At 41.4% G+C, this 21,917-nt stretch overlaps 1 protein-coding gene across 1 annotated transcript; it reads right to left on the bottom strand.

The window, feature by feature from the left end:
- Nucleotides 1–1,223: 1,223 nt before the first annotated feature.
- On the bottom strand, nucleotides 1,224–21,762 carry UBE2N (ubiquitin conjugating enzyme E2 N). Its single transcript, XM_027732241.2, has 4 exons — nucleotides 21,582–21,762; nucleotides 3,860–4,106; nucleotides 3,548–3,688; nucleotides 1,224–2,958 (listed from the first exon to the last, which is right to left on the bottom strand). Exons 1-4 carry the CDS (start codon nucleotides 21,756–21,758, stop codon nucleotides 2,918–2,920), a joined length of 606 nt encoding a protein of 201 aa, XP_027588042.2. The 5' UTR covers nucleotides 21,759–21,762; the 3' UTR covers nucleotides 1,224–2,917.
- Between the last annotated feature and the right edge of the window lie 155 nt (nucleotides 21,763–21,917).

Here is a 21,917-nt window from a genome sequence, read left to right as displayed (position 1 = left end):
TCCATTAAGATGTTTCACAATAGTCTCGATGTGATAGAAATACACTTTCTTGAAAGCTATAGAAGCAATGTTTCACTTGGTTTAGACTAGTCAGCTAAAATACAAAAAACCTGTTCCATCAGGTCCAAATGATCATACACTTCACATCCATGAGAGAACATGGCTACACGTTAAGAAACCACCACTGAATGTTTATGCAAAACCAAAAGCCTTCCAATCCCTCCTCTTGATCTACAGGAAACTACCGCAAAAGTATTTTGCATGTGTGGCTGTAGAGCCCATGCAACAACCCAGGCTCAACAGCTACACAGTTACTACCCAAACACTAACATATAAAATGCAATTCATCACTCTTGCTCAGGATTTTAGGACATTTGACACATAGCACCAGTAATGGTAGAGGAAACCCATTTCCAATAGACACATACTAAAAACTGAGATAATACTGCTCCCTAAAAGATAGCTGCATTTGCTAATCAGCTGCAACGGCAGATGTAACAGAAATAACTGAATTTCACATAACAGCTGGGAATACACACCTGCTTAACTGAGGAAAAGGTTGTACCTAACTGGCTTTGAAGAATTTAGCCTAAAAGTTTCACATGTTCCTCGGCATAAGCTGGAATGAAATTCCCAGCTTGACTTTATACAGGGCTCTTAAATCAGGTTTAAAAGTAAAATAAGTATTATTTAATATACATCATCTGGGTCTGGATTCATCCCACCTATGAAGTTTCATTGTTTTAAGTGCCAGCTCAGGTCCAGTTTCTCTACTGAAGGAAGGGAAAGCCACTTTCAAACAGGATGCTTAGATGGGTCTGACTGTCCTCTGGGGGTGTCACTCACCCTTGGGCGAGAGACAGCTGAGGAAAGCTGCATATGTGGTGTAACGTAAAGCTTTAAGAGGTAGGAGAAGTGAATCCAGAGCCTACAGCTCACTTATTCTCAGCTGCCTGCAGTGAAAGTTGTCTGCGCTAACAGAAGCTATGGGACATCCGCCAGCTAAAGCCAAACACACGCTCGTTTGTAAGGAGAAGGCAGGGTTAATGGTGCTTACCCAAGCTGAAGGACATGTCATGAGCCCTGAACACAACTTTGGCTTACATTCAACACAGTTTTTTTATAAGTCAGTTTTGTGAAAAAGCTGAATTCTGAACTAAGCTTCAACCATGTTACAGAGGACGTTGAGGGACAATACCGGTCACTAACCACTGAAAGCACTGTCTGTTGGAAAACGTAGTTTTTAATAGATATTCTTCATCTTACATAAGAGCACAATAAATACACCACATTCTATAGAAATTTCAGATGACACGAGTAAGAAGAGGTGAAAGAGGGAGAATACCAACAGACTACATAACCATACCCCTGAACTGCATGACAAAACACCCCCTACTGCAACCACTACAAGCCATCATTTATACACTTCAGGTTGGCCTCACCAAAAGCTTTTAAGTTTTTATTTTTTCCTTTTTTTATTTGTTTGTTTGTTTTTGTGAGGGAGAGGGCTTAGGGAAACAAAGAGAATAGAAACACAAGAAATGAAGGGAAGCGATTAGATGGGTTCCCAGAAAAGATCCTGGGTTCCCAGACAAGATGCATACACAAAATACAAGGATGAGAAGGAATTTGTTCATCACTTTCCTTCCCTCCAATAAAGAAGCTTTGTTGCTATTTAAGATGAGCAGTTGCTCAAGTAAGTAGCTTAATAAGGCTTGTAGAGAAAACCAGTGTTATGAGGTGCTGGCTGTAAGTGGTTAAGCAGACATCAGTCAATACACAAGCTGGCTATAACAGTGGTTCTACACACTGGTTTTTCATGTTAAGAGAGGGCAGGAATTAAAGTAGTTAGAAAACCGTGCTGCATAACATCTGATGACAATCAGCAATGAGACGTTATGTAGATACTCATAATTAGTGCTGTCGTTTTCTCTCAACCTCCTACTTCATTCTGGTTATTTCCATGAAAATACATATAGACGCATTACTAAAATTATGGTTACAATTGTTACATCAGACTCGTTTCTAAAAGTCACTCCAAATGCAATTTCATGTTAAATTGACCAGGTAAGGTCACCCACATAACACAAACTATTAAAAAAAGTCAGCAAACGGAAGCAAAAAAAAAAAAAACCTTGTGAACTCCACCTCTTTACTGTTTAATCTGTCAGACTGGTGAAGACAAATTGTCAACTCTGGATTCAATTTTTTTAAATACGATTGTCACATTAGAGAAATGAAAACACAGCAAAATAAACTGTACAAAGGCAAAGTAGAATAACAAAAAATATTTTACTAAAACATAAGATTTACAGGAGATTTTCCAGACAAGCCATACAAAATGGTCACAAGCTTTTTCTTGGAGGGATTTTTCTACACTTGAAAGCAGAATCACAATATTATTAGTGAAGGTGGTGGATGTTTAATGTTCCCATTTTTTGTTCAAACAATGAAGCTTGTCCATCTACAGCGTCTAAGTTAGACTGGGCTAGAGGGTATATTCTAAAGTATAACTGGTTAGCTGCTTTTACCAATGCAATTAGCATCACCATAAAAAGGGAGGAGGAGCCCACAAAATTAAAACAAAAAGCCCCGCAGCTAACCCTGCCTACCTTCATTCACAGTGCTTATACTTAAACCATGACGGGAAAAATGATTAAAAGCAGAGATGTGCTGCTGCTTTCAAACAATTTCACAACAATCCAGATGATACTTCTAGCCTCTGCTCATGCGGTACAATAGTGAATTAGGACAAGACACAGATTTGCTAATGTGCATTTAATCACCAAAGGACTGAAGATGTCTGGGCTTTTATTCTGTAATGTTTCTAAGACTGTGTCCATTAAATGCAAACAAAAAAAGGAAGAGGTCTTGGCAGAACAGGAGAAGTGATGCACACTTGATGTTCAAAGCGCATTTAAATATTATTCATGGCATATAGCCTAGTCCATGCTCTGGCTGTAAAGAAAAAGAAACACATTTAAGAAAAGATGTATTTTTCAGGCTTGATTAAAGGAATTTCAAATACATATTTTTAAAGATCTCTTTTTATATCACTGCTGCAAGCACACAAAATATATCAGTTCTGAAATTTTAAAGTGCAATTTTGAATTCCAGCAGCTGTCAACTTTTGTACATTAAAGAAGCAGCCCGACAGCAGTGGATCCAAAAGTGAAGAGGCATAACATAGTAATTCGATCCACTATAGCCTGCAACAGAAGCAGGTATCAAAGAGATGTACTTTTTGGAACCTGATAATCTGTTCCTTAAGCTCTAGAGGAAAAGCAGTGATGTGCTTTTTCATTTTACCACAAATGCAAATTAGACAGGCTAACAAATTCAAACCATGAAAACTCAAGCCTCACAGGTTTGAAAATAGAACATTTAAGGCACATGTAGGGTACCTGGACTATGACAGTACACAATAATTGTTTCTGCAAGCTGCAAAGCTGCAGACATAAAACAGGAGGTCAGGATTTACATCCCCCAGCCAGTGAGTAAAGAGCTATTCCTGAAACAAGAAAAAAAAGAAGTATAAGATAATCACCTGTTTCTATGGCTTGGGCTTCATTGGTCTTCCATTGCTCAGCTACATCATTTGCTAGTGGATCATCTGGATTGGGAGCGCTTAACAAAGCCTGGATTGATAGCAGAACTGTACGAATCTGCAAAGCTGGGGACCATTTATCTGAAGAGACATTTATAGCACTATGAAACACCATATTCACCATAGTCTACAGAAACAGCAAGTTTTCCGGATAAAGATATTCTCTAAACATATGAAAACTCTTTTTAGGGTCAATTTAAAAATTTCTCTACTTAATAAGATAAAAAGAAAGTAGCACACAGTAGCACTTACCTTTCAAAATATCTAAACATATTCTTCCCAGCTTGTCTACATTAGGATGGTAAATTTTGGTCATGAAACGTACTTTAGGAGCTGCCATTGGATATTCTTCTGGAAGGAATAGTTCAAGTTTAAATGTCCCACCCTCGAAGGGGGAATCCTGTGGACCTGCAATGACCACATGAAAATAGCGTGCGTTGCTTTCATCTGGCTCTGCTTTTATCCCAGGGACTGGCTCCGCCAGCAAGCGCTGGGTTTCCTAGAAGAAGAGGAGGCAATGTAACAAATACAACCCATGTCAAATAAACATGACCTGTACAAACCATTTTAAAAATAATAAGCATTCATTCTGCCTACATTCAGAGAAACAATGATAGACAAATACCTTAAAGCCAAATAATACCTGCAGAAAGAAGACGAGGCTGCGGTAAACTGGTACTCATCTCCTTTTAGATCCCTCACCTGCTGTGTGTGCTTCTGTAGCACTCAGTAACAGATAACAATTCAGCTGTCCTCAAATTTCTTAACTTTTGGTTAAACTACTGCCAAGGTGCTATATTTTTCAATATACTTAAAAGCACGTTAAAGAATATCACAATGAAAACACCAAAGCATTTCCCATTCTACCTTAAATAGAAACTCCTCTAAGTGAAAAGCCAAAGGTATTAATCACTCACATAAAATGTTCAAGGTTTACTCTAACAAGAGTGAACTGGTTTATTAAGCTGAACATTTGTACTGGAATCAGATCCAACATCAAAGACTTTAAAGTGCTACTCTGCTGCAACACTGTGTGTTTTAAGGATGTTTTATATATTTACACATATACATGCATAAATAACACAGCTTTGGTGTGAGCACTTTCAGCCTAAATAGAATCATGTTTAAAGTCACCATAACAGACAGTAGGAGACAGTTAAGTTGTTCTATAAGCAGCAAACTTAGGGAAGGCTGGTTTCCTACAATGACTTATATTCTTTGTTACTCAATTCTTCTGCCTATAGCACCAATCCTACCACGGGCACAAGCTGTGACCACAGGTAAGAGCTGCCCACGTTCTGATCGTTCATCCTGCTAATGCACTGAGCAGACAGACCAAGTCCTATACATCTTTCCCTCTCCTGTGCCAGCCTTCACAAGCCTTATGGACACCATTCTACTCCTTATAAAAAAGAACTCGAGGCCAAAATAGGCAAAAGGACATTAGGCAGGGACAAGAAATCCTGCTGAAGCCTTATTTGCTCGCGTAATTTCTTATTTTTCTTCAAGCTTGCTTTTACTATGCACAGTTCAATTTTTCACCACCTTTCTGTGTTGGGTTTCACAAAGAAAAATTATCTGTTTCTACTGACAAAAAATGGCAACTTGTAGGTGTAACAATTTGATTTATTACTTCAGTTTTATAGAATATTTATTCCATATGCCTACAATAATAATAATCATAAAATCAAAAAATGGTCTGGGTTGGAAGGGTCCTCAAATATCATCTAGTTCCAAACCCCTGTGATGGGCAGGGACACCTTTCACTAGACCAGATCGCACAGGGCTCCATCCAACCTGGCCTTAAGCACTTCCAGGGATGGGGCATCCACAGCTTCTCTGAGCAACCCGTTCCAGTGCCTCACCACCCTCATAGCACAGAATTTCTTCCTAACATCTAATCTAAACCCTCTTTCAGTTTGAAGGCATTCTTCCTTGTCCTGTCAGTACATGCTGCTGTAAATACTCTCTCTCCAATACAATAAGTCTCTCTTTAATACAAGTACAAAACAGACAGATTACCTCTCCTTGGCTTCATAAATTCTTTGAACATAACTGGGCTGTTACAATACCATTTTGTAGAAATAAATGTACACAGCATTTAAGCGATATGCCTGTCTCGATGCAGTTAAACAACACCTCACATTACAAAAACTAATCAATATCTAAAGTGAAGTCACAGTAATTAATGCCAAAATTCAATTACTCATCTCTGAATTGTCAGGGTCCTACAAATCATAATACTGACATTATTACTATGTACATATGCAAACCTAAAAATAAATATATCTGGTCTACTTCCTTGTTTTGCCTACTTATCTTCATAGACATTAGCTGCCAATGCCACTCATACACCTTGCTGGAAGGCCATCCAAGCTTCTTTGAGCTGTCTACATTCACTTCTATGAGTATATTTTAAATAATACTCAAAAATTTATAACTTACTCATTCGTACGCTGTTGGCTATTTACTTGTACACTAATGATGTAGAAAAGCAGTTATAACAATTTCTGATAGTTTATATTCAGTGGTATGAAAAGTCAGTAAGAAACTATAGATTATCCCTGTAAATGCATAAAACATTCTCAGGTTCTTTCGGCAAGTTGTCAGTATGAGTGCTGCCACAGGTAAATGGGACAATTTGGATTTCCGTCTATGAAGGACCATATACTTATCGACAGTTCTGCATGAGGAAAGTGTCTTATATCAAATGCAAATTAATGCAGCGAGTTCAAATCAAAATTTAAAAATAAGGAACTTAAGGAAAAGACCAATTCTTAAACTTCTTCACAGCTGCTACCATTTGGACTTCGCCAGATATGCTTGTAGGCAAATTGTGGCTTTGGTTCTGATGGGCATGCTAGAGGCTTTTTTTTTTTTTTTTTAATATTAAAGATAACACATTTTAATAGCTGGGCTGATCTCAGCAGTCCCTTGCTCCCCCCCAGTCCCTCTGGTCCCCAGACTGCCTCCCTAGTTATGCCAGTATGCTGACTGTAACAATACTAGGCAGCCAATCCTGGCTTAAAATAACCCAGAATCAGCAGTTCTCTGGCAGTAGCCTCAGCACTTCTACCTGCCAGCATAACTGAGGAAGCAATGCCTAGCTGCAAGCTGCACATTGTGCCACTAAAAACCATTTGTCAGGAAACAAAGAGAGAGCCCATATATGGGAAAAACAGTTCTTTTAATCAACACACCCATAATACTGAAGGGGCTATCCCACTGCTAGTGTCATCCCTTTCAGGGAGATCCTTTATGCCCCCACATTACATGGGTGTGGTCATCATGCTATAAAATCCCACAGAAAAGGGGAGTGCAAAGAAAAGCACAGCCACACTAGTACTGAGGCTACTCTGAACCCACAGCTCCTTGGGGAACATTACTATTACATGAAAAATCCTTTAAGCAAGCACATCTTTTTTCCTGCGCTGTGCATGGAGCTCCATCACTACTGGGATAATTGAAGCTGTTTCCAAACAGAAATGAGGAGGAATATTTGCAAGAAATCTGTGAGGGAATTGGTTGACACTCATCTTCCACACCTGCCAGGCTCTGACACAGTAGAGAGCAAGCACCAGGCTAAACTTCTCCGATATAGACAAAATGCTTTGAGCAAAAGCTGAGAAGCATCTTTGCTTCAAAAAAGGTATCTTTTTAAAACGCTATAACAAAGACAAGTCTGTTAAGACTACGAAAAACCCAGGAGAGATGCCATTTATTAAAAGAAAGTGTCATGTTTGTACTTAAATACATCAACACCACCTCCTAAATTCTGAGAGTAACTAAGGTTTTTGTCCTGCAGTCATGAAGACATTTATAATAATATCTTAAACATATTTTGGGGGAAACCATGGAAAAGGAACAGAAAGGGAGAAATTAATCAAAAAGTTACATTTTAAGGTTTAAGCACATAAAATGCTTAGACGACTAGGCCCAGTTCTAAGGTGATTACAGAGACTTGATTTTGCACATTTTACAGTAAGATGGACAGTTACAGACATGCAGATACTAAAATAAATTTGATTTGCCACAAAAATTGGAGAAATAAGTAATATTTGAGAGAAAAAACTGTGAGCATACAGGGCAACACTATGCACCAGGTCAGGAAACAGAATTGCCTTGAGATTTTAATTTTTTAAGTGTACATTACCAAATTAAAAATAAAACCCAGAAAAACCACACACATCAAAACAAAAAAGAAACACCTATCACCCTGTAAATCACCCACAAGAGAATCATGAGATGCGAAGCAAACAAGGAAATGTTTAACTACATATTAATCTTATTCTGTAACTTCATACTACTTTTCCCAGAGGATGGCTACTGAATGAAGAAAATCTCTCAAACACATTCAAATAAATAAATCTCTTCTAATTAAAATTTTAGATTCTCACCTTTTTAAACTAATCAGGACAATCAAGCATATGCAATACCCGACTTTTCCATATCTTTTTAGGCAAAGTCTTTCTAACACTTTTTTAGCTGAGGAAGTGAGTTTTATGCAATGTTACTTCTTCCTTTCTCCCCAAAACTGCCTTTGAACCCTTTGTCCAATTTCACATGTTCTGTACATTTTGTAAGCTGTCAGTGACTGAGACTAACCAAGCTCAGTGCTACTAAAGAGGAAGACATGAACTCCGATACTACTACTGCTGCTTGGCCAGTTTATTCCAATGAAGTATATACTAACCTTGCCCAGCAAAAATCCCTGCTAATAAGGATAGAAAGAGCTGGAACACTCATATATAAACATGCTAGAAAGGATAAAGGATAAATCTGAGAAAACTGGGCTTTGCACTTCTGCTGCTCACAATAAATGTTTTTACAATAGAACAGTTAATTTTGTCTTCTTGAGAACAGAAATTCCCATCAAGTAAGTGTTCCGGAACAGTAATTTGTAGTGGTTTTTATTACCTCTCCTCTAACATATTTAAGTAAGTTTCACAGAAGAGATTTCAGGACATATTTTGAGCTCTACGGCTTTTAATGAAGTGTCCCATGCTGCCGTAGGCAGTTATTTCTATTTGTCATACTCTGCAATGTTTTTAGATTGAGATCTCTTCTCGATCCCACATTTACTCCACTTTTTCCAATTCCAAATAATGTCATAATTTCCATTGACTAAAATAAATTAACAAATCCAAAAGGAAGATATATGCCAGTCAGTACTTCAAAAAAATAAATCAAAAAATCTTTCATTCACAACTGATTATGCTTCCCCTCCCAATTTTATCTTTTTTATTTTTAATTAAGTAGTTAGAAAATACGGAAGTGTTGAAAGTGCTTTGACAAGCAGACGCTAAGCTTTCCTGATTATCACAGGTGGCCTGAAGCAAAGTGACAGATGATACGGATGGGACAGATGGTGTAGCTGACATTCTGCATAGCTATTCTTCTATGAAGACATTAAATTGAAAACTAATTGTACCTGAGGGGGAAGAAGCTCTCAACCTGTTTTTACAATAACCTGTGAGGACAAGAAGCCTCAGGAAGAGAGAGAACACTGGGATCTTTAGAAGAGACCAACTGAGCAGGAGGGGTGGGTGAGGGTTTTTGAAATTGCCAAGAGTAAGAGAAGCCACACAAACAGGAGAGCTAGATCTGCAGGAGAGTGTGTTTCACACTGAGTTTTCACTTGGTCATCCTGCTTTCAGTGAAAGAGAAAAAGAAGTTACTGAAAAGCAGATATAACCATCAGGATTCTCCTTGTTCTTACACACAGAACAAGACAGAGCACTTCTTTAAGGAAGTGAACTGAACACCCTGGAAGATGCTTCCGTACAGACACACAAGAAAATCAACTGCTAGTGCACGTGGAGATATGAACAAGCTAAAAAGGAGGAATCCATTAGAAATATACTATTCTAATCACTCCCAGCCTTGCAGAAGTGTTTGCAAAAGCCTCAAGCTGCCAAGGCCTCAGTCAAAACAATTGAAAAAAGATTTCTGTACGCTACATTTTCGAAAAACAAAAAGCTACTTCACAAGTCTTGTTTGCTATCAACAGACTAAGGCAGGACCAAACAAATAACTACAAATATAGTGGCAAAATACAAAAGTGGCAAATAACTACAATCAGAAGACTCTCCTATGCAAGTATTTGCAAAAACACTCAAACATTATTTCTTACACAACAGAGCTACTGCAGCTAAACTGTAATCTCTAAAGCTTCCCCGTCTGACAGAGACCACTCCAGTACTGAAGGAAGAAATTTCTGCATGGGGTTAGACAATTTTTAAAGCTTCTTCATTGCTGTTTAGAAAGGAGTACTATTCTTTGCTTGGAAAAGTAGCTGCAATTCTGTTCCCCATACTATGGCAATAGTTAATCACCACAAATTTTACACTGCCTGCCAAGAGATGTGGCTAAAAAAAAAATTAAGAACAAATCAATATCTATCACCTCTAAAATACATGAACTTCAAAGCTACTGTATGAAAGCCACTAGAATTTAAGAAAAGCTTGCTTGCAAAGTCAGCACAAAGTCGCTCAAAGAAGAAATCCAACCTCCTTATCTCCAGCCAAATTTGCTTTGCTTAGTAATTCAGCTACCTGCATGTTCATTTTCCTGACACCCCAGTTTTCTTCTTACGTATTCAATATTACTGCTATACAGTTACCTTCAGTAAGTGAAAAATACTGCATATTAATCCACATATTAAATACAGTGGTCTTTAATGAGTGTTACAATTGAAGGAATACACTTTTTGACAGAATGGTCTTCTGCTCTATACTGTCCTTTAATACCAGCTGTGAATTCACCTCACGAACTTCGTAAAGAACCATTAGAACCACGGGAGCTAAGAGAAATCACAACACCTTACAAGGTCTGCATATTTTAAGCTGCTAAATGAATGGCCAATGGGGAAAGAAAAAAAAAAAATAAAAGCTGTGCTGCCTTTCCACTTCAGCCTGTTAGGCCCGTTCAATTTTGACTGTATAGCCGGCTCTTGACCTCACGGTCCAATATAAACAGGAGCCAATCTGGAAGAAAAGAAAAGAAAGAAAAACAAAGCCATGCAAGAGAGAAGAGTCCCTGATGCAGTTCACCACATGTCCAGCAAACAGCTGTGCCAACAAAACGCAGGGTACAAACACATGCTGTCAGAATGATGGAAGAACAGACTGCTCCTTTTGGTGAAAGGGCTGCTTTAAAGAGTTGAGACTGCAGTGTTAATCACAGTAAGATACTAGCATAACAGATTACTATTCTGTAACCAACCTAAAAAGGAAATGCAGAGGCTACCTCCTCATTCCAAAGGAAGAAGCTTAACTACCAACAGGGCTAATTTCAGTAACAGATGGTAAACTGCTAAATTAAAGTCTTGATCCATTTATAAAAGTCTTAAACACCAAAGACTCTGCATGTATTCTTACTTATAAACAGTTATCTAAGAACTATATAGTGTTAAGACTACAGAAAAGCATCCTTATGGCTAGCAACTTTATGCTAGTACCTTAAAAAGAAAGATAACATCATTAAGCCTTTCAGAGGTTGACATATTTGTGATAAAATTATTCTGAAAATTCAAAACAGAAAACATTATTAATGGCCTCTTACATAAAGAGAAAACACTGCAGGTCTTAAAGCTGCTAAGTATTTAAAATGGCACAATGCCACATTTTTACACGAAGTCTCAATGGAATGAATCTTTCCTCATATTTTCAGCAGCACATTTACTAGCTCAACTCACTATGCAATAGTCAAGAAATTTTCCTTCAGCATCAGCTACTAAAATGGAGGTTACACTCCTACAACCTGGTCAGGCTGAGGCCAGATATAAGCCCTCTCTAATCTACTTCAGACAGTGAAAAAATGAAGGTAGCATCCACCCTTATTTGTAGATTGAACTAACCATAGGTGGCTTTTTTCTGTCTGAACAGATCGGGGAAGATACATGATGGATGAGTATCTTTGTTTTAATAGGACCTACTCCACAACAGGAACTACAGCTCAAGTACCAGTGTTTATTGCTGTCCCCTTTACAGAAATCACCATCCTGCAAATCTACTGAGAAAGTAAACCCTGTCAGCATTCTCAATGCAACTCAGAAAACACAAGCTGGGTTATCTTAACTAGATCTTTAACCTGAAAAATGCTGACTGGTTACATACAAACTACTGCCATCCAGCAGAGGACAATAACTTCCAACAGAAACCACGGAACAACTGGCATTGGCTATGGGTAAAAACATCTTCCATCAGTACAAATGAACGAAATCTACACATCTCTTGACACATTTTTCCAGGAGTGCTACAAGCAAAGGTCTCCAAACAGCTGGCTACAAAAACGAAACAAATTTTTGGTAACCTTGACGATTTAAAAAAGGAACAATAGGATGCAACACTGTATGAATAGTCCCAAAATGGCCTAAAATAAAAGTTACTGGTAAAATGAAAAAGGCATTCGGATTGAAAGAAATCCAAATCAGCTTACCTCACTTTTTTTGGCCATAAAACTTGTACCTGGCATGATCTAATTTAAGTGCATAACCATCTGAGCACATGTACAGGGTGTAGGTGTCAAGGTGTTCGCAACGAGGAGGCTTCCAGGGGTGACCTCTGAGGGGAGAGGCCAGGAGCTACACCATGCCAGACAGAGCCAGCTCCAATAAACCTGCCACAGGATGTGGCTGAATCCATTAGCCAAGCTGGTGGCACACCTGGGAAAAACTAGTGTGAACACAAAGGCCAGAGAAGGAAGGTAAGAAAGAGCTCCAAGCACCAGAGCAGAGACTGCCTGTAGCCCATGAAGGACCAGATTGGAACAGATACCCACACTGCAGCCCACGGGTCACATGAAAAGCATCACAAGGAAGAAAGAACAGAGAGGAGCTGTTGTGGACTGACCACAAACCCGCATTCCCCTGCATCCATAAGGGATAGGGCAGTTGGGAAGTCAGAAGTGAAGGACTAAAGCTGAGTATTGGAAAAGGGGTGCAAAGTTGTTTTAATTTTGTCCTTGTTTCTCATCATCCAATTCTATCTTCCTTGGAAGCAAATTAATTAATTTTCCCCAAGTTGAGTCTGTTTTGCCATGATGGTAATCAGTAAACTATCTCCCTGTCTTTGTTTTGACCCATGAGCTTTTCCATCTTATTTTCTCCCCCTGCCTGGTTGAGGGGGACAGAGAGTGTCACTGGGTGGGCATCTGGCCAAGGTCAACCCACCACAGCATAAACCACCTGGTAACTTTTAATCTGGGATGTGCTTGAACTGGTGTATCCAGAACACTTTTAGAGAGGATGTCACAAGACAGCTTCAGGCTCTGTAAATGATATTACAAATTAAGAGTTTTTGAGAAAGAGATGACACACTTCAAATGAAAACCACTAGCTCCATTTTCTGCTACACTTGAAATGATAACACTTATCACTTTGAGGCTACCACACATAACAATTTATGTGGGAGAATATGTAATGGGGAAAAAGAGAGATGTTTCAGTTTAACTGATTGCTCATCAATCACGTCAATATTTGCTTCCAGGGGAAATCAGACATTTCCTGCCAAGTCCTCCAGGAAGATTTCTAAAACAGATGAAAAGACACCACCAGTAACAAAAAGAGATTTTTTTTTTAAATTAAAAAAAATTACGTCTGAGTTGCAGAAATTTTTAGTCACTGAGAGTGGAAGTCCTTTGTTTCATTCTTCATTGGCTTCAGCTGCTGAGTTTACAATTGAGTCACATTGCTTTTCTCCCCACCATTTCAGTTCTTCGTCCTTCTTGATCAACTTCACTCACACCTGTGACTATCTCCACCACTTCCCTTCTTCACAAAATGCACAAGTTTGCCCAAATGGGAAGCTCTAACTCCTCAGCAGCAGTGCTTATTTGTACAGTCACCCTTCCATAAACACCCATCATCAGCCCAGGCGTTTACAAAGTCAAGTAACAGATGAGATCACAGAACTGATTTGGCTTAAGAAATAACCTTTACTGCAGAGTTCTGAGCCAAATAGGTTCCTCAGCCTAAGTTCACCTCATCAGCATAACAACTTTTGTGCCAGCACAGTCCAAGCTACATCTGTTCATACAGTAAGGCTTTTCAACATGAATCAGAATCATAGAACGGTCTGGGTTGGAAGGGAACTTAAAGATCATCTAGTCCAATTCCTCTCTCATGGGCAGGGACACCTTCCACTAGACCATATTGCTCAGGGCTCCATCCAACCTGGCCTTGAATACTTCCAGGGATGAGGCATCCACCACTTCGCTGGGCAACCTGTTCCACTGCCTCGCCACCATCACAGTAAAGAATTTCTTCTTAACATCTAATCTAAACCTACTCTCTTTCAGTTTGAAGCCATTCCCCCTTGTCCTATCCCTATATGCCCTTGTAAAAAGTCCTCCTCTGGTTCTTTTGTAGGCCCATTTTAGGTACTGGAAAGCTGCTAGAAGAACAAACCACAGACTAAGAGAATTTATAGTTAATCTAACTTCACTAGGTGGTAACTTCTCCATCTTGTGCCAGGTCTCTGCAAAAAAACAGTACAGCAACCAACTTTTGCATTTCAATTCAGACTATGTACAGTATACATTTGCTTCATATTTTTATTCTAAATGTAGGAAAACCTCACCAGCTACCAGTGCCATTATCTTCCAACTACACCCAATAGTCCAGATTAATTTTGGGGTATGAAATCGAAACTAAAAGCTTTAGCTGCATAGGGCTAAACTTAAAGCAGTATATTGGCACATGGACAAGTTATAACTACTTGCCAATGACAATTCTTTCCTGTTCTGTCACAGTGCGATAAGGGGGAAGATCACATTGATCTCCTGCACCAAGAAGTGACAAATTGCACATAAGAAGGTAAAAAAGCATGCATGCTTTTGCTTCGATTTTTGAGGGGGAGGTAGTAGGAAAAAGTGAAACTTATCAGTCAAAACTGTCTTCTACATATAGTGATAAACTGCCTCAGAAAACTACAGAGACTTAATTCAAAACTTAGTATAACATTACATCACATTTTGGCACAAATTCTTCCAGGGTCTATCAATTCATTAGCTACAATTATGTAAAGATCTGGCTGTAACCAGCATTACTGAAAATAAATTGGTTACCTAAGCAGATGTCAAATTGTCAAAGAGATTTCAGAATGTTTACATTAAAATTTTATCACTGCAAAACAACTTCATTGAAGAAAATCTTCTAAAAATAACATCTACCTTTTAGAAAAAAAAAAAAAAAAGAAAGAATTAGCAGCAAAGCCCATCAGACTGTAAAGCAAAGGTCAGACATCATAAATAGAAGGCTGCACTTGTGGTTCCCAATAGCTGGCCTCCACATTAATTCTATTCCTTGCCATATAATCCCCAAGTGTCAGCATTCCACATGTCCCCGCTTCCTGAACTCATTACTGGGCTAATGTCTCTTGTACATTAATGCTTCTACCACTCTGCAGGTTCCCAGACCCTACCACCAGCCCCGACTGTATCTAGCATCCCCTCCCTACAAAAAAGTAAGAAAACCTTAACTAGTACTCAATCTATGGACAACTGTCAGCAAATTGAAACTACAGGTGTGCTAAGCAAGCACCGTGAGCTCTGGATTGCTCACAATCTTCCCTCACAGACTTCTGGCTCTCCAGCTCCCATCCCCACGCAATGTTAACCAGTGCAAAGCCACCTGCAGTGAGATGAAAACAAGTGTACTCCAGGTAACTGTGCCTTCGCACAAGAAAAAAAAACAATAATCCAGAATCTACCCACTCTTGGAAGAAGACTTTGTGGCCAAACAGTAACATGAAGGGGAGCATTTTAAGGTCAGCATCACTCTCCCCTGAGAATGACCACATTCCTGAATTTTCCGCAACAGATTACATGATTTTAGAACTGTGAATCTCAGATCCTATGCAAATTCCTAGAGGGTTATCTATGTACTAGCACAGATCAAGCTTTTCATGGTGCATCTCCAGCTATAGTAAAGTGAGGCATAATTAAATTCACTAAGCTGATAGTGTAAACCATTCCTGCACTTATATTCATGGAGCACGTGTGCATTGGAGGTTTGCATTAATACACAGTGTAGAGTCAATTATCAAAGTGTGGTTAAAACAAACAATAATTCATACAGAGCTTCTGTCCAAATGCCATCTGTCCTGGGTTGGCATGGCAAGGTTCTGCTAGTGGCGGGGGGCGGGGGGCAATGAGGTGGCTTCTGTGAGAAGCTGCTAGAAGCCTCCTCTATGTCCAACAGAGCCAATGCCAACCAGCTGCAAGATGGACCTGCTGCTGGCCAAGGCTGTGCCCACCAGCAATGGTGGCAGCACCTCTGGGGTAACATAAAAACAACAACCTGGGCAGGAGCAGCCAAAGAGAGGAGTGAATATGTGAGAGCAACAACTCTGCAGACATCAATGTCAGTGCAGAAGTTGAGGGAGGAGGTGCTCCAGGGTGCTGGAGCAGAGATTCCCCTGCAGCCCATGAGGAAGACCATAGTGAGGCAGGCTGTACCCCCTGCAGCCCATGGAGGACCCCCTCTGGCAGGGGATGTGCCCAAAGGAGACTGCGACCCCATCGGACGCCTGCAGTGGAGCACGCTCCTGGCAGGACCTTGTGGAGAGAGGAATCCACGTTGGAGCAGGTTTGCTGGTAGGACCTGTGACCCAGTGGAGGACCCATACTGAAGTGTCCTGCACCCTGTGGAAAGGACCCACACTGGAGGAGTTTATGAAGAACTGTAGCCCATGAGAAGGACTCATGTTGAAGAAGTTCACGGAGAGACCCCATCCTGGAGCAGGGAGTCCTGCCCCTGAGAAGGAAGGAGCAACAGAGACAACGTCATGAATTGAGTATAACCCCCATTTCCCATCCCCCTCACAGTGGAGGGGGAGAGGAAAATGAGGAATTCAGTTGACCCCAGAAAGAAGAGTGGGGTGGGGAAGGTGTTTTAAGATTTAGGTTCTATTTCTCATTACCCTACTCAGATTTGATTGGTAATAAATGATATTAACTTCCCCGAGTCTGTTTTGCCCATGACTGTGATCCCTCCCTGTGATTCTCTTGACCCAGTAGCCTTTGGTTGTATTTTCGCTCCCCTGCTCAGCTGAGCAGGGCTGTAACAGAACAGCTTTGGTGGGCACTTGGTGTCCAGCCGGGGTCAACCCACCACACCATCTATGGCAAAATTTGCCACTTGCTTCTCACTATTAATCCACCAGTCACATGTAACTATGAAAATGTGATTTTGTTCTGTACTATTATACACAACAAATTTTGATGATACTCTGAAAGCCCTCTAAACATAACAGACAAATAGAGTATAAAACAATTGTATGCAAAGCAATAAAAATCCATTAGCATCAGTACTTAAAAACCCTAGTGTACTATAAGTTTGTGCCTCAAAGTTGCTCAAGTATTATACAAGAGGGTTCAAGCAACATTACTGCCTCTAGCTGGATTATTTACTTGGTTTTTCCTCAGTTTTTATTCTACAGTGTCTACTAAAAGCTTCTTTAAGGAAAAGGCTGCAAAAAGTTATCAGTGTCCTTTTTAGGATTTGTTATTAAGACTCCACATTTTCTTTTTAAAACTGGTACCTTGACCTGACTTGAAAGTTTTCTTATCCTCTGGACTTGAGCCTTCTTCTCAGCCTCCCTCCCACATCTGCACAAAGCATCTGTCCTGCCAAGCTTCAGGATTCCAATACCTGCCTAAATACCCTTCCACTATCACAGCCAGCATATGCCATACTAGTCACCTGGCAAGAAGTCTCAATGAGAGTTGCAAAACAGCATATGTATTATCTTCCCACATTCCTGCATTTGTTGTTGGGGGGGGGGGGGCAGAGAGAAAGTGGTTTTAAGAAGAACAGTACAAAACCACCTCCAAGAATTCCAAAAATTTTCACTCTTCTATCAAATTTGAAGTTGTCCACAAGATTCAAACAGCATACAAGATGCAAAAAGACATTACAAAGACCAGGCTTCTCTGACAAATGTCAAGGAACAGCACTGTCCAAAAGTAATGTTTTCTGTGCCTAATCACCAACCAAAAAAATAGAAAATACCACAAAAAGGTATTAAGTTTACCTCAAGTCTTTTTTATTTAATTTTTTTATTGAGGAAACAAAAAAAAGTGGTCGGAAATGTCAGTTATCAAAAAGCAGAGGTGATTTAAATTTTCATGTGGAGACAGAAGTATATGCCTCAGAAGCCCACAGCTTTCAAGACAAAGTAAGAAACTTCAAGTTGGCTGCCAGTAATACTTTTTAAGAACTTCTAGAAAGTTTCAGTTGCGGCCTAAATATCTGATTTATATTTTAAAAAACCCCAAACTTATAAAGCTGACTACATTGAGCTCTAATATACAATGCTGTAGGTGCCTATTGCCACACACACTGAGAGCATCTCCATAAAACTTCCCAGAAATTTTACATTTTGAGGCAGCATTTTGTAACTAGCAGTCCAAGTGTTCCCAGAGTCTCAAAAAATACTGCAAGCAGGAGTTCACTGGCAGCCATATGGAAATAGCTTCTCACAGTAAATAGCAAGGAACAAGTAGCTCAGACAACACCACACTACCATGCAGAGAAGGAAATCCAAGCCTCTGTAATTTAACACTGATAAATTTATTAACAAGAAAAAAATCTGAAGGAGTCTCAGATAGTCCTTCAGATGGTTACTTCATGATAGGAGCAGCTGCAGTGATTGTAACACAAAGGCTACCAACAACTGGCTATACAGTCAATACATAGACCTGGACATGAAATCATGAATTATGAGATCACTGCAGCGAAGAAAACAGCAGGGAAAAAAAATAAAAGATTATATGAGGCAGCATTGCCCATCCCATTCAGATATACTGACTGCACTTGACACAGCAACGAGGTGGATTGAATGTCAGCCAAGAAAAAAACTCAGACACAATTCAATTCCTTACTCAACTGGAGGTACGTGACTTTGCAACATGGGAAAGAATTGATGTAATAAGTGCTTGAAAGTAAAAAGCACGGAGTTTATTTATTGTCTGTTGCAAAGGCTCACCTTTAAATACTGGAAACGGTCACTCTGGGAAAAAAAGTTTACAGCATCAAAACCACATATCTACGTAAATGTGCCATACCGCTTTTATCTTATATTAATAGATTTTTTTTGGCAAGGTGATTCTCATAAGACCCCTGGTTTTGAACTACTGAAGAAAACAAAAATACCTCTTCTCTATTCACAAGATAGGTTTTCCAATTCTGATTATATCTCTGGAGATCCAAAACTACATCAACGTTTTCTACTCACCATTCGTGATGTGCTAACACTGTCATAACTCTAAGGCAAGTCATCTCTTGAGCTTACAGGTCATTCCCCCCCACATTTTATTAAAGTCTGTGTTTCTAAGTCATCTGAGGACAGCAGATCAGGAATAATTCTGTATCTTCTGCAACAACTGCTTTGCAACATCCATAGTGTCACCTCTTCACTGAATTTGATGAAAGTATGGGAAATACAAATAAAGTTCTTGCAGAGACAAGGAAAGCTACTGCTCTCCTACTGGGATAGATGACAGCCTGCGCATAGCAAAGACGCAGGCTGAGGAGTATAGGGCTGCTAGTCAACCTGAGAGCCAGGCCATCTGCCAGCAGTCGGTCAAGACAAGGAATGCCAACTGCATTTGGAGCAGCCAGCTAGACCCTACAGTCCAAATATGCTCTCCTATCCCCAATCAGCCATCCACAGTCTCCCTTGGATGACAACACAAAGGGTGTATGTGGAGCAAAGGGAGACGGTCTTTCCTAACAGTAACCTAAGCCATTTATTTATCATAAAATTTATTACTGTGCATAACAAAAACATCTAATTTTCTTTATTGGAGCCATTTTACCTTTCTACAGCTCTTTCCTATTTTGCTCTCTTCCATTTCCTTTCCCAATCTTTCCAATTCTCACTAGCGACTGAGTTCAATCCCCCCCCCGTCCCTTTAAGGTAAAAGGAATAGGAAATTTAACACTAACGTCAAAATTGACACCATAGGAAAGGTCAAAACAATTCTCACTCAAGACTCCTGATGTCTCAAGCAGGTGTATTTCTGTGTCTGCACCTCTGCAGCTGTGATATTTCAAAATATGACTTTGCACATTTTTGAGGCTGTAGTAGCTAGTCAGATTCAAGTCCTGGACCATATGCACCTCTGGCAACCCAGTGCACACACAGTGAAGGAGCTGTAGAGCTGGTCATCTAACACAGCCAATCCAAGATTTAAGAGCTCTAGACTGGCTGCAGACAATTGATAACGCATGCATGGAAATACTCAACCCACGATACAGACCACCCTGTAATAGATAATAATCCCAAAAAAATGTCTAAGGGGGATCCTCCAAAGAAAATCTGGAGTTTCTAAGTCTCTCTTTTGCCCTCCAACTTTCCTCTCCAGGAGGAAAAGAAACATTCCCACACCATCACACATCTTTGAAGTGAGTTGTGTAAATTGTGCCAGGTTTTTTTCTAGAAAAGCATGAAAGACACAAAAGTGCCAAGAATGAAATTTATGCATCAGCTTACAAACTGGTGGACTTCTGTATTCCGAGGAATTGTCAAGAGCAATCAAAAAAATTTAATACAGACACCAGCCTCATGACTGAACTCTTACTGCAACTCTGTGATAAATACCAGTTCCACCAAATTACAGTGCTCCTTCTCACACCTGAAATACATTCAGCTTAGCATGCTGTACACTCGAGTAGCTGGATGAGCATCAAATTCAATCTGTAACATTTGTCTTCTTTACTTTTAGTGCTTACAATTCTGAGCAGTAATCATGGTTTAGTCTGTTTCACACCAGACGAACACTACTTCTTTTACCTCATCTTCTCTATCACCTACATGACAATTTGACTTCTTAAGAGACAATATAGGGAGGTTTTTCATCCACTATTTAACATATTCTACATTTATGTGTTTTACAATGGTTGCCAACGTTGCATGCTCAACCAAGAGAGCTTTGCAGTGCTATAAATGAACATCCGTTCATTTCAATAGATGATGAGGATGCTGTCGTTTCCTGCGAGGGCAAACGAACCTTACTGGAATCACTAAATAACTTTTGTAGAAAATGATCACCCATTTGAGGGCTTCAATTCACATCACTGCAAATTGAGCAGGAGACAGCAGCCCAGCACGATCAGCCACGCTAGCTACAGGACCGAGCTGCCTTTGGATAGCTTGCCATGCAGCTACCTGTATCCCCGCTGAGTGACTCCAAATCATTCCAGTCTTAAGCTGAAACTGAATTCGGAGGGTCAGCTGGAAGTGCCCCAAAGCTGAGAACCCTTACAAAGCTCGGTAAATCAAAGCCGAAACACGACACTGAACCCCCAGTGCGGCACGTTAACACCGCACGGGCCGACAGCTGCGAGCGCACGCCGTACTGACGGGGCTGACCCAGCGTGCAGCGGTGCGGATGTCCCGACTCACAGACAGCTTAAGCCCAGGTTTAACTACTCGCTGCGGCTTGTCCCTCAGCGCACAGGAGGAACCCGAGCGCGGCGCCGCCGCCCTGCCCTGGCCCGAGCAACGCGGGAGCTGTGCCGGCGACCGGGACTGGGCGGGGGCCGCCGCTGAGGAACCGCAGAGAGGCAGAGGAGGGTGGGCGGGTGCTCCCGGTGCCTTTCGAGCCCCGGGCCCCGCGGTCGGCAGCGCCGGGGCGGCGGGGCGGGCAATGCTCGCGATGGGCGCGGGCCCAGGAGCGGCCGCCCGTTCCCGCCGCCCGCGCGTGACACAGCGCTCGGGAGCCCCCGCGGCAGCGAGAGGAGCGGCGGGGGGAGCGGAGGCGGCGGCGGCGGGTCGCCCCTCGCCCGGCAGGGCCAGGGGAAGGCCGGGGAGGCGGCCCTGCCCCGGCGCGGCCCGACTCCCGGACACCGGAAGCGGCGCCCGGCCCGGCGCGGCGCTGCCCGCCGCGCGGGACCCCAGTCCGGCGCGCCCGGAGCCCGCGGCGGGGCGGGGCGGAGCGCGGCGGCGGCGCGGGCGGGCGGCGGTACCTTGATGATCCTGCGGGGCAGCCCGGCCATCTTGTCTCGTCGGTGCAGGCTCGGGGCGCGCCTCCGCTCGGCGCGCGCGCGCACAGCCGGAAGGATCCGCGCCGCGCTTCCGCTGGCACCGCCCTGCGCGCGGGGCGCCGGGAAGTGTAGGACAGCGGGATTCGCGTGCGGCAGCATCGCCCGGCACGGAGCGAGGGAAACCCGCATCAGCCGGTCCGCGCGCTGTCGGCGGGAAACCTCTGCCCTTCCTTCCCCTTTAGATTGTGTCACTGTCGCCAAACACGTCACAAAGGTGACTTAGAACATCAGTACAAGAAAGACAAGGAGCTAGTGGGC

Source organism: Pipra filicauda, unplaced genomic scaffold (assembly GCF_003945595.2).
Source record: "Pipra filicauda isolate LSUMZ 115617 unplaced genomic scaffold, ASM394559v2 scaffold132_size2486313_pilon, whole genome shotgun sequence".
Classification (NCBI taxonomy): domain Eukaryota; kingdom Metazoa; phylum Chordata; class Aves; order Passeriformes; family Pipridae; genus Pipra; species Pipra filicauda.
The sequence above is the reverse complement of the archived record's forward strand: the minus strand, read 5'-3'. Positions and strand labels throughout refer to the sequence as shown.